The sequence below is a fragment of the Salvelinus alpinus genome, chromosome 26, assembly GCF_045679555.1.
Source record: "Salvelinus alpinus chromosome 26, SLU_Salpinus.1, whole genome shotgun sequence".
Taxonomy (NCBI): Eukaryota; Metazoa; Chordata; class Actinopteri; order Salmoniformes; family Salmonidae; genus Salvelinus; species Salvelinus alpinus.
In genome coordinates, this window is record NC_092111.1 from 10,130,207 (window position 1) to 10,143,994 (window position 13,788).

At 42.4% G+C, this 13,788-nt stretch overlaps 1 protein-coding gene across 1 annotated transcript; it reads right to left on the reverse strand.

Annotated features, from left to right (window-relative positions):
• Window positions 1–79: 79 nt before the first annotated feature.
• On the reverse strand, window positions 80–13,055 carry LOC139554626 (uncharacterized). Its single transcript, XM_071367585.1, has 9 exons — window positions 12,851–13,055; window positions 11,092–11,150; window positions 10,717–10,737; window positions 10,281–10,553; window positions 9,658–9,957; window positions 9,162–9,449; window positions 8,744–8,922; window positions 5,569–5,667; window positions 80–5,281 (listed from the first exon to the last, which is right to left on the reverse strand). The coding sequence occupies exons 2-9, from the start codon at window positions 11,135–11,137 to the stop codon at window positions 4,838–4,840; spliced, it is 1,650 nt and encodes a 549-aa protein (XP_071223686.1). The 5' UTR covers window positions 11,138–11,150; window positions 12,851–13,055; the 3' UTR covers window positions 80–4,837.
• Between the last annotated feature and the right edge of the window lie 733 nt (window positions 13,056–13,788).

The window sequence follows — 13,788 nt, forward strand, 5'->3', positions numbered from 1 at the left end:
TATTTTCATTATATTGGAAGAATATTATTGCAGACATGGCACTGACACGAGACACAATTATGGCATCCTTTTCCATCAGTCTCTTCAAAATCCTTTAATGGACATTGCTCAGTCATTACAGAAAAAAAGGGGGGAAAAGAATCTGTGCATGATGCCAAAAGTATAACATTTTCAAAATGGTTAATTCTAGCATACAAGGGCATAGTTGTTCGTACGTGATAGCGAAGTATTATAAAAGTCAACGATAATATAGCTAGAGAGCCAACAGTATGAATTCTGGACTTAAACCTAACAGGCAAGTATGGAAAGTAATTAATTTTAAATGAAACAAAACAATCAAATGTAATCATAACAACCAAGGTTAGCATGCATCATTTCATTTGCAGAAGCAGTTTTCCTGAATACATCTGACATCTTTTCCCACCAAGGTACCTGAAATAAACCTGCCGGGTAGGTATACCATTCAGCTGAATTCAGCTATGGACTTCGGCCTTGTGAACTCAACCCTGAAGTAGATTAAATGGACATATATTGCTGAATACTAAATACTACTATTAATGAATGGTCGTACTTTGTAATGAATGGTCGTACTTTGTTGCCGAAATCCCACTTTTTTTACCTGTATAGAGCACAAAGTCACCCCAATACTTACTCTCAACTCTGGGTGACCATTTGTTTACATACCATGTTGGCTGACATCAATATTAAGGAAATAGAATCATTGTGAAAATTGCAGAGGTGATTTTGTAATGGCTTTTGCGGGCGACGTGTACATTATTCCAGTCTGAGCCATAGTAATATTGACAATGAGAATACCTCTTTGACTGCATGAACAGACACCAAAAAGATAGTATTTACGTTGCAATTTAAATATGACAGTATTCCTGCTGTCTCACAGGCGACCTACGGCTCAACATGCAGCAGTAGTTTTTAGGTACACTATAGCTGACAGCAGTTATCTGCATAAGAAGAAAAAAGTGTAATATTAGTTAAAGTAGTCGTGATACTAAGAGTTCTTATGAAATGTTCAAGCACATCTAGCATTTTCCAAAAAACATTCTGAGGTGCGGATACTATCGTGTGATACTCTAGGTAGATGATGTGTGATGCAAAAGAGAGAAGAGAATGAGAGACAGAAAAATAGGCATTTTACTGCTATTATGTCTCCTTGATCACTCAGTCTAAGGCATCTCCTACATTACGTGTATCAGTATAACTACTATGAACATAGTGAAAGGATAAATTACCCAACTCAGGGATATAAAATCTTGCATAACTTTGCAGTAAGAAACAGTATTGGCTGTATACACATGCAATATATCTCGGCTATATACAAGAGTGCTTGACTGTGAGCTTTGGGTAATATTTGTAAAGTAAGATTTTTAGATATATATCTTTTTTTTTCTTTTTTTTCAGTGCTAAAGCGCAGATATTGCTCAAGATTCAATGAAAAATCAATCCCCCTTCAATTAGTTAAAATAGGAATGGGTCAAATGTACCTCACCAGACCATGGATTTAGTAGCTTGTTACCTGATATGAAAACGATAGCTTTAAAGGTGGCTTTTACATTGTCTTTAGTCAAAGTTGTCATCAATTCTAAATAATTAGTGCAAATTCAACACCAATTGAACACAAATCTATAAATAAATTATATTCTACAAAACCAATATAATAGCCGATAGAATATCAACGATGAAGTAGCTACATCATATATGATGAATTTACACATAAGATATTTATTTACGCTGTCCAGCATTCTCATGTTGTACTAAAAACATTTAACCTTAATTTTCAACAAAAAAAGGAATGTAGAATCATACTTTTTATTTTGTAGGTAGTGTTATTTACAACAGCTGCAATTAAATTCATTTTTAACATTTTTGTTATACTTTTAACTGTTTCTCAAGTTATATTTGTGCTTTTTCTTTCAGACACCAATCATGTCTGCCTTACTCAATTGAGTTCCACTCACGGACATCCTATATCGGTCACAACACAAGGTAGCGATATTGCTAGCAGACGCTGTCCCCAACAACAACTATGCCGCGTCCCTGGGACTGTTACACCCCTTCATTCCCTTTGTTTTGACCTTTTTAACATGATCATGTGACACACACCAATTATCGTCATACAGAATGCCCTCGTTAATAATATGCAGAACCTGATTGGACTAGAGTTGAAACCAATGGGAAGCCTTAGTGGAATGGTTTGTCAGATGTTGTAATGGGTGTATTAATATAGTGTTACTGAAGCAAATGGACTGATGGTGGATGACTTTGCAATATATATTTGCAGCAAATGGACAGACAGACAGCTCTCACTGATGTTATCTGAGCGGTTGGCGAACGGTTCTGCGTTTTTTCCTGTTCAGGCTGAATGTATTGAATAGATCCGGGATATTAGGCCTATTTGACAGTACAATTCTCATAGAATTTAGACAATACAATAATCATGAAATGTCAACAGTTCAGCAATCACGATGTTGGATTAAGATTCATGTTCTGTTTTGCATTGGGACTTTACTGCGTTATTATAATCTAGTCATGCATCCTCACCTATCTGAAATACAATGCGTTTGAAAAAATGTTGTACTGAATTGAGATGAAGTAGCGACTGTTATTCGTTTAGAGATTCTGGGTGGGATGTTTGGTTCAAATAAATGAATCTGACAGTAGAGACCGTGATGAATAAAGACCGTGATGAATGCAGCAGCAAGTGCATTGAATCTTAATAACTTGCTGGCTTTGTTGGCGCGCCAATCTCAGGAAGCGATGTGTTTTCAGTCTGTCAGGAAAGTTGGCTTAATCGTTAGCATTTATCAATTCAGCACTCAGTTCATTTTGGGCCGTGGAGTCAGGCAAAATAGGAATGAAAAAAGGGGGCTTCCCGAGTGGTGCAGTGGTCTAAGCATCGCAGTGCTAGCTGTGCCACTAGAGATTCTGGGTTAGAGTCCAGGCTCCGTCGCAGCTGGCCGTGACCAGGAGACCCATGGGGCGGCGCACAATTGGCCCAGCGTCATCCGGGTTAGGGGAGGGTTTGGCCGGCAGGGATGTCCTTGTCCCATCGCGCTCTAGCAACCCCTGTGGCAGGCCGGGCGCAGTGCACTCTGACACGATCGCCAGGTGTACGGTGTTTCCTCCGACACATTGGTGCGGCTGGCTTATGGGTTAAGTGGGCATTGTATCAAGAAGCAGTGCGGCTTGGTAGGGTTGTGTTTCGGAGGACGTGTTCTCGACCTTCGCCTCTCCCAAGTCCATATGGGAGTTGCAGCGATGAGACAAGACTGTAGCTACCAATTGGATAAAAAAAAAAAAAGGAAGGGTGACATCATGCATTAGCATTGGATGTCATAGGTCTGAATGTCATCGTATTCCTCCACAATCACTCCTGAGTCTGTCTTTATTAAAGGGCAACGATCCAAATGTTCAGGTCCCTTCCAACCAGAAGTCCCTATTCCAAGGCTTTTTCTGCAGTGGCTGGGGTTGTAATGAGAAACATGCTCTTATGGAGATGGGTTCAAAATGGCGTGATGTGAAGTTGCCGTTGTATTAGTTCCGGGTCATTTGTGTTGCAAGATAAGGGATGTAGTAAACATGTGTTTTACTGGATGATGTCATCAAAAGTGGCAGAGATTGGACACCTTGTTACATGCCCAGGGACACAACAAGCTTTCTTGCATAGCATGGTGTTATTCAATCTACGAGGCTTGTATCAGTTATCAAGAATTAGCTCTCCAACTCTGGTATTCTATAGAGGCTATATGCTGAGACAAGCGCTTTCTCTGAGTTGGTGCCAAAGCCTTGCCTGTAATTTCTGTTATGTAATGAAATTGTAGCGGTATAGGCCTATGTCAGAAACGATGGGCTTATGGTTGTCAGAAGCGTTATTTACCAAGATTTCTTTAGAAAATAAAGTTGTATTTATTGATTTTGTTAGTCTAGTATTACAATTTTATTTGTAAAATTAAGTTGGTCTATTACCCTGGGCCTATGTCATACATTTTGCTGCTATGTCTATGTCCCCACATACAGTATCAGTGGTAGGAACATTCAATGCTAATAAGAAAGATGGATTAAATATATTGTAGCTCTGTCAGAAATGTCATCATTTTTGTCATTATAGGAAATCTGGGATACATTTTTACAGGATTATTAAAAAAATTAAAAAATAAAAATGCTTTGATATCAATGTGCACTCATTCCTTTTGGACATTTTAATCTGGCATTATCTTAGATATTATCTCTGAGTCTGTGGTTCTTAGGAATGCATGCAGTACGCAGTAATTAATACTGTCAATTCCCTCTTGGGCCAGCTAAGGATACATTCTGGCTTTAAGTCTAATTTAAAAACATGTGTAACGGGGGTCAGTGTGCTGTTAACAGCTTAGCTTCCTCCACAGTCCAACTGCCACATACTGGGCTCGACCCAGTGATCCTCTGCTTCACAACACACGTGACCGCCCTCCTTGACAACATTCCAACGGGTTGAGCCACCCAAAAGGTACCAATTGGATGGCTCCATCCGTGACATTTCAACCTAGCTGTGGAGTGAGCTTACGGTATGTTCTTAACTCTGTTACACATGCATTTCCCGTATGCACAGAATTCATGTGTTCTAATGAGCTAAGTTCTTGTATTTTTTTCTTTAGAAAGTCTAGTGCATTTAGAGTGGCAATTTTTACACCAAGTATTTTTTTGTAGCTTTAGGTTAAAAAAGCAGTGATCAGGATTTGGGTAGTGTCTGTGTGAGTGGGGGAGTAATTGAGGCTGAAGAGTAAAGGTTGTTAGGGTGTCAGGTGGTTTGTGTCTGACTTTTAGGAATACAATGCAGGAGCTCTCAGGGGATGGTGCTCTCTGCGGTGGCACTGGGAATCAATGGGCTTCTTGCTTTATCGGCAGGCTCAGCAACACTGTCGGCTGCCTTAAGTCCTCCAGCCAGCTCGGCGCCCCTGGATGTCATTTCTGGCGTGCTGTTACCCATCAGGTCTTCTTCAGGGGCGTAGGCCTCAGAGCGGGCCTGGGTCACGGGGCTGGGTCTCATGGCCAAGTCGGGGTTCCGGTTGGCGCTTTGATCTCCCTCTGGGATGACAGTGGCTGCCACGCTGTCAGAGTTGTTGAGGACCAACTTGTGGGAGGTAAAGGTCTGGGGCATGTCCGTCTCGTATTCGCTGTCTAACGGGAGGCCGGAGGAGTTGAACTCTACCCCCGAGTCGCTCATCTCCAGGAAGTTCTTGTCCGAGGAGAGAGTGTGGTAGCGGCCTGCTTTGGATACCTCCAGACCCTGTGGAAGGAAAGTCATGTGGGGTGGAGGGGTGTGTAAAGAAAGGGTCAGCAAAAAAAGAACATGAATGATTCATTTCGGATGTTTCTGCAAATGTAGTTTAGGTACTGCTTGGCGTGTAGACTGGTTATTTTCAGCCTTTTATGGAAACATTACCCCCGTATTTCTGTTTATGTCTGTCTTTATTTAAAACATTTGCAATTATAATGGTGGAATCTGTTTTCCTCTTGCAACTTAACATGCGCACCGGTAGGCCACTTCCCACCCCATAATGTTTTCCTGCTTACCTTAATAGTGACCTCAGTGCTTTCTGTAGCATTGCTGTTGTCCCACGTAGACGTCAAAGTGGACTCCTCAGCGAACCGCGTATAGGCCTCTTGAACAACCTACCAACAACAGCACAAGAGGGTCGTATTTTAGCAGGAACCCACGGCAAGCACATTACAGTAGCAATCACAGGTTCACTTCATCGTGTATACATCATGTATATATATGCGTCATAAAAAACACATACAGGTAAATAGGAGTTGGCGGGAAAAACTGTACATGTACTGCACATTAAGCTCTTATATCGATGTATAAGATCGTAAGGTGTGTATATATAGAGTGACAAGTTGAGCGACTGGAGTTGTTTGGCGTGAAAAGAACACACTGGAAGTTTAGAGGAGCAGGCTTCGGGGAGCCATCGTTCTTGAGGGACAGGGATTCGCATTCTAGTGTGTATGTCAGGAGAGAGCGAGAGATGAGGTAGATCAATCGATTTTTTATGTCGGAGCGCTCCGGAAACTGCTGTGGGGAGCGCAAAGGCAATCAGACAGGCTGTCCAGGTTTGTCGACCTAATCTCCAGAAATCCATAATGAAGTGGGACATGAAGCCTCGCTGCATATTGATAGTGTCGTCTAAGCCTCCAGAGCAAACACCTTACAGGGGGATTAGAACAGTAGAGGCCCCTCACATCATGTCACAATATATACATGTAAATTATCTACGGTACACCACTTTCAAACACACAAATGTATAGCATCAGGTGTACAGAAATTACACAGACACACACGTAGACACAGACAAATAGAAACAAACAGAAATGGCACACCTTTGACACAAACGTCTGTTGGGCTAGTAGCTGATTAAGCAATAGAGTTCCCCTAAATTTTTGGTAATCAAGAATACAATCTTACTTGGACGTACAGTGTCGAATACTTTGAGTAATTACTACAGTACTTGAATTGGCCCGGCTTCCCGAACCCAGATTAAGCCTGTAACTGGACTTAAAAGCATCCTCAACAGAGATTCACCGTTGAGCATGTGTTTTAGTCCAGGAGTAATCTGTGTCCAGAGAACCCACCCACGTACTCTTAAACTACATGATGTCATAATGCATAATGCTCTTGGTCGATGTACAGTACAGTAGTTATTTGATGCACTAATTAATGTCTATGAACTCATCTCCACAGTATTCCCTTACTAGAGAACACTAATTGCTATAATACCATACTGTACGGCAGTGATAATCTTAGTGGCAACTTAATCCAGTGTATTATACAGCCTAAACCCACATTATGTCTGTATACTTTGCATGTAGGCTACTGTAAGTGTGCCACAAACTAGGTGGACATATCCTGGTTCCCCATGTGCAATTCCCAATGTACCACTGCATATAATCAAGAAAACAAGTGGTAGATCTATTCCAGTATCACCAATCCAATTGATATGTTAATCGCTACTGCCCCGATCTTAAACAAACGCACAGTAGACTCACACACACACAAATCAGCACATACTCACACATACACATAAATACATGTTTACCTTGTAACTCCGCCCCCCAACAACAACATATGTGCATGTGTGCTTGAGAATAGCTGAATCGTATTGGACGGCTGCATCTGTATGCTTATTTGCACTGAGGCTATGCCTGCAGTTATCATGAATTATCATGAATGAGTAACTGCAGTTATTTGTCAGCTTGGAGATTTGGGCGAAAGGAGGGAGGGGTGAGGAATGGATGGCACAGACAAATAATCACTGACGGTGGTAGGAGGCCCACACAGCATAGTGACTCTATGACCATCCCCAGAGCGTTAGTACAAACACCAATACAGATTCATCCACTTAACACTACGGAATGAAGCCAGAACACAGTTCTCTCACCAAGCAGAGGCTCCGTCTGAGGCTCCTTTAAGAGGGAGAAATGTAACCAAAGGCAAATCGTTAACTAGATTTTCCCCAAACTTGTAATTAGGCTGACATCTATTGGGTGGACCAAATACATAAGGATTGAGATAAAGATGATGGGTGGACAATGGCAACATTGTGGGCTGCAAATGTACAAAACACTTCAAATTGCCACTGATGGATTCTGCGATATGGAGTGAGCGATGATATATGTGTGATCCCATTGTGTGACAACGGCAACATTGTGGGCTGCAGACAAAACACTTGAAATGGCCACTGTGATGGAATCTGCCATGTGGAGAGAGTGATGACTAATGATATGTGGATGATCTCATTTTGTGTGATTCAAAGCGCCACACATCCAGGAATCCGACATTGGGCAGGCAGGTTTTGTTCCATAGTGAATTCCAGCAAATTAACAAAAGTAAATTAGGACCTTAAGTGTAATTAAAGCTATATATCTGAGACTAAAAGACAAACACAGGAATGCACTCTAAGGAAAAGAGAGCGGGACAGACAAAGGTGCACACGAACACTCACAAACACAGTTAGATGTCCACTGACATCTTTCTTTGACCATACTTAAAGTGATCATTTTACAGAATGACATGTTGTTTTCCTTACCCTGTAAGCAGTCTACGGACAAGGTATGACAGCAACCCGTGCTTTAGTTTTGTTCAACTTTTTAGCATTTGTGGCACAAATCCAATGCAAGTCAATGGGAACAACGTTAACATTGTCATGCTTCATTGTCCAAATCATCTCTAAGTAACTACATTGAGTTACAAAACCAATTTTAAGATACTTTAGGATGATTTGGACATATACTAATGTTGTTCGCATTGACTTTGATTGGATTCGTGCCACTAATGCTAAACGGTTAGCAGTTGAAACAACGGCAAGGTAAACAAAACCAAAGCATGGGTTGCTGTCATACCTTGTACATAGACCGCTTACAGGGTAAGGAATCCAATATGTCTCACTATCCCTCTAAGAGGGGTTACCATCACCAATATTTCTCTAACAATCACTTTGCAATCTGCTCTACGACTATATTAGGCCTACAATCATAGTAACATGGTTCCAGAATATTCATGAATAACCAAAACAGGAAAACCGCGCTCTTGAAGAGACAATGGCCGATAATTGTTAATAAATGTAAGTGTTTCGACATGAGAATAGCACACAGGTGTGATAAAGCAGATGCTGCCTAACTATAGTAAAAGGGTTGTATCGTGGTGTCTTAAAGTGTTCCGTCCTGTTGAGGAAGCGTTAGGCTGAGTTACCTTGACGAATGCGTCTCCATCCCCCTTGTCCGCCTGCTGGGCGATGAGGGCAATTTGCCTCGCCTTCTCCGCCCGACGGCGCACATTGGTCAGGCAGGAGAACAGGCACACCAGCAAGAGCAGGACCAGGAAGCCCAGTAAGGAGAGGATTGCAACATACAGCGTGGGTAACTTATAAGCTAAAAGAGAGATGGAGGAAGGAAAGGGAAGACAAGGAGGAAAGGAACACCAAGAAAAGAGGAGAGATGAATGACGGGGGAGGTGAATGTGGAGAGTTCCAACATGAAAACAATAGAGTGAAATAGACAGTCCCATCGATGACAATAAGAAGAAAGAGAAAGGAAAGACCATTAAAAGGGGTGATACATGGATCCATATGTTAAAGGCCTAGTCTCCTCCCTGACAACCCACGGTTTACCTTCTACCTCCAGGTAGATGTTGGTCACAGGAAACCCCAACAGGTCTGTCACTCTGAAGAGCCCCATGTCACTGAACCGGACCCTCTCCAGAATGCACATGGAGCCTTCTACAGTCAGCCTGCCGTCCAGTGATGGGTCCACCGGCACCACTAGCTCTCCTTGCTCCAATATGACCCGGTCCTTCCGGTCCCAGTCTGGAGTGTACAGGAGGTTGACTTTGGTGTGGTCCACAAACAGGTTGATCTTCAAAGTACTGCCATATGATAGGTGGACGAAGTTCTGGTGCTCTTTGGAACAAAGGGGCGAGATAAAAAAGGATCAAAGTTGTCAAATAGTTCTGTTTGCGCTTACCTTGGCCTGTGTCTTTCAAGCTTTGTCAACCATATTTTGGGCACACCACTAACCACAATTTCAAAACCCCTGGATAAAGTATAATCTCCCTTCCATCTCTGACATTAACCACTCCCTCTCTGACTTTGGTCTTCCTCATCTCACCTTTAACGTTAAGGCATGACCTCCTCCTGACTTTCCCGTTGCGGTCCAGTACGGTGAAGCTACCTTCGTCTGTCCCCTGCACCATGCTTAGAGTCACCCTTTTCTCTGACACACTCAGACGGCCCTTGTACTCTTCCGCGGGGATGGAAGTCTGGTTGAGAAGCACCACCGCCGGTGGCTCCGTGGTCTGATTGGCCTGGGCTTGACTGGGCCTGAACTCCAGGGTGATAGGGCCCGAGATGTCGCTGAGTGGGATGTGGTATGTCTCACCGTACTTGACCACCTGCTCCAGCGCGCAATCTGCCAGGGAACACACAACAGCACAGTTCTATCACTCTGGGCTCAGGGGGAGTATTTTATTCCTATACAGTTGCACTTGCATCAGAACAGTGATCGTAATCGATTGCAGGCAAAAATGCAAGAAACTCTCATTTAGATCGATATCTGCGTCTAAGTTACATTGTTTGTGCAGAGTTAGGATACAATCTTAGACAGTGAATGTATTGGATAAACACCGATAAGAAGGAGGATACAAACAAGTCGATTGCAACATTAGAAGAAAAGTTTGAAGAATTAAACGGACAGAAGATGATTTAACTGTACAGTAATTAGAAGAACAGTACCCCTGACAAGGAGGAGGATGTGTTTGACATCGGCAGGCGCCCCGGTGTTCTTGATCATGTACATGCCCTCGTCCTCCTCCCCCACATCCTCCAGGATGAGGTGCTTGAGGGAGTTAAGCTGGGCCCGGTGGCCCACCACCCGCCCGTCCCTCATCAGGGCCACCTCGGCGGTTGGATTGGAGGCGGGCTTGAAGAGAACCTCAGTGCTGTCTAGGGATGGGAGTGGGATGTGCACATCCTCGCCGAAAAAAGCAATCTTGTGTTCTTCTTTGACTGAAGACAGAGAATGGAAAAGAGGTGGAGATTGATAAGGGGACTCAAGAGTATAAGGAATAGTATGTCCGAATCAGGGAAACGTTAGTGATGGTATTCATACTCAATCTTCAGGTTTTGACAGTCACAGACAGAATAAACTGTAGATCATGCGTGACTTTACCTTTCAGGGATGCAGTCAGAACTGTAGAGTAAAAGAGAGGTTTATTTTAGCATTACTTTATGTTCTTTGTCAAAGATCCTTCAAGAAGTTAGAAATGCTTTGTTCTGCTGGAAGAGAAACCACAGAACTTGGCAAATATCTCAAAGCGCTTGCAATGTAAATGCCCTACATTCTCACCGCCAAAAATAGAACTGCTGTCAACAACATCAAACCCTCCATAAATTAACGAGGGGGGAAAAAGGAACAGATAATAAATGAATTGTGTACTCATGTGAATAAAATCTGATGTAATCATGTGACTGTGTCAAACTTTGCTTTTTGCTCTTTCAACCTCTCAACCTAAATCCCTGGTGACTAATTCTCCAATATGCTTACCAGTGCAGAACACGGCTCCAAACACGGCAACACCAATTATTTTCATCTTGATTGAATCTCTGAAAACACCAAATAAAAAGTGGTTTTTACAGCAGGATATTGCTTACCTAAATATGGATTTAATTATTGTACATGCATGTAGAGATATGAAGATTCACTAAACATAATAGGGTATAGTTTAAATCTGGACATGAAGAGCTCATATTCAATAATCTACTCCCAGGAAATTCTACTGTCACTGAAGAAAAAAAGCCAAGGTGTCTGCAGTGGTATTGACATCATTTCCTGAGGTTAACAGGACTGGCTTGTAGTTCCCCAGGGCATTAGTCAGCTCCGTTGTATGATGATGAGGCTGACCACCATTAGACTAGAGTGGACATGAGCCCAGGCTCAGACCACCATTCTGCTTACAGTGGCAGGAGATGGGAAGGAGAAGGAGTTAAGTGGCTCCAAAGATCTAGCGTACAACCATGAAAGAACACAGAGTGCTGTTTAATAAGCATTCTCTCTTTCAGCGGCATAAATTAAGAAATTACAGCACTAGCTCTTCCCTATTTGCGTCTCATATTCAGGACAATCAAAGTGTAGCCAGAGTTTTGAAAGCAATTGATTTCCAATGGGTTGTGTTTAGTATCTGAGAAGAAGGATGCTAATCTACGTTCGAGTGAAGCTTGCCTTGAGCCTGTCGCATGCAATAACAATGTACATCAATCAGAACTCTGAAAGGTCAGGAGTCTAACAAATGCAGAGCTGAAATTGTTCACCCCAATTTCTCGCACATATATCATCAGTATGACATCCCCGTGTCGCTCTTCCTCCACTACACACTCTCGCGCGAGCAGCATCCTCTTTCTTGTTCTATCTCTCAGTAAAACAGTGTGCAGTCTATACACCGGTGGTGCGACAAGGGTGTGTCACGCTCCGCTGCATGGGCTGTCCCAACAAGATAATACACAGCTGTGGTAATGATGATGACTATACTGCCCTGAGGAATCTGAAAGACATAGAGGAGACTCCTCACTCCAGTTAGGATTTCTGTCACGCGTGTGGATTTGTATTCTGTCTTCAGTACAGTGAATATGTGACCATACCAAACACTTACTCAGCGACTACGCTAAATTTGCCATCTGTCGTTCCCATTAATTACGAAGCCTAACGATTGGGTGTCCTGTCAGGGTGTCCACGTATTAACGCATTGGGCAGGACATCAAACGAATAATGAAGAATCACCAATTTCACATTGAACTACCATTCGTTCATCAATTACATAAACGATTGAGGGGGGAGAGGGTGGGGGGACGAACCCTCATAGTGTTTGTTCTGGTGTTCATTGTAAGGATATAGGTTACAATCTGAAGATGCAGAGAGGGCGTTCAACCTTCCCAAATAGCATAAGTAGCCTATGAAATGCTGCCTGGTGCCCAACAATAGTCATTTTTCCCGTTTCTATTTTCTATTATTAGCCTTTGTTTATGGGAAGTGCTATTCTCTACATGTAAAATAATAATGATGTTTGTGTTCTAGGTGAATATGAAGGTAATTACTGTCATCCTACCCGATTCTGCTGCGCTATTACCGGTAACACGCCCTAAATCACGCATATTAGATATAGCTGTTAGACATGCATAAAACAAACAGCCAAATTACCAGCCAGCAAACGAAAAAACGGCCAAATTTAACCCATACATTTCCCGGTCAAATAAAAAACCGCTAGAACTGAGCAGATACCAATGAATCATGATTCGATGCTGGTAAATACCTTTCAGACAGGCTTGGATCCGAAAGCAGCAGATGGAACGGACGGGGTATAGGAAGTAGGGTTTTCTGCTAAATTAGTTTTTTTTCTTCTTAATACCGTCCCCCTCTCCCTCACCCCCAACCCGTCAAATAAAGGGACTTCAATGGTGTTACGAATCGGGATTATCTGGAGAGCTCCGGTAGGTGTCGGTTTGTGGTCTATTAATGATCGGTGGAGCTCGTGCAATTTCGTTAGAATCCGGACTCCGGAGGTTCGGCTCTGCATTATTTTCCGTTATAAACTAGAGCCCTGAATGCTGATTGGCTGACAGCCATGGTATATCAGACCATATACTGTTAAAGGTCCCCAAAGCACACACATCCCTGGGTCGCTCCTCTTTTCAGTTCGCTGCAGCTAGCGACTGGAACGAGCTGCAACAAACATTCAATCTGGACAGTTTTATCTCAATCTCTTCATTCAAAGACTCAATCATGGACACTCTTATTGACAGTTGTGGCTGCTTTGTGTGATGTATTGTCTCTACCTTCTTGCTATTTGTGCTGTTGTCTGTGCCCAATAATGTTTGTACCATGTTTTGTGCCCCTACCATGTTGTTGTTATGGTGTGTTGCCACCATGCTGTGTTTTTTATTTATTTAATTTTTTATTTCACTTTTATTTAACCAGGTAGGCCAGTTGAGAACAAGTTTTCATTTACAACTGCGACCTGGCCAAGATAATGCAAAGCAGTGCGACAAAAACAACAACACAGAGTTACACATAAACAAACGTACAGTCAATAACACAATAGAAAAATATATGTACAGTGTGTGCAAATGTAGAAGATTAGGGAGGTAAGGCAATAAATAGGCCATAGAGGTGAAATAATTACAATTTAGCATTAACACTGGAGTTATAGATGTGCAAACGATGATGTGCAAGTAGAGATACTGGGGTGCA

Coding starts and splice junctions, on each gene's coding strand:
- LOC139554626 (XM_071367585.1), bottom strand. CDS start 11,137: ATGAAAATAATTGGTGTTGCCGTGTTTGGAGCCGTGTTCTGCACTG. Junction 10,554..10,716: donor TCTGACTGCATCCCTGAAAG/GTAAAGTCACGC, acceptor CTCTGTCTTCAG/TCAAAGAAGAACACAAGATT. Junction 9,958..10,280: donor CATCCTCCTCCTTGTCAGGG/GTACTGTTCTTC, acceptor GTTCCCTGGCAG/ATTGCGCGCTGGAGCAGGTG.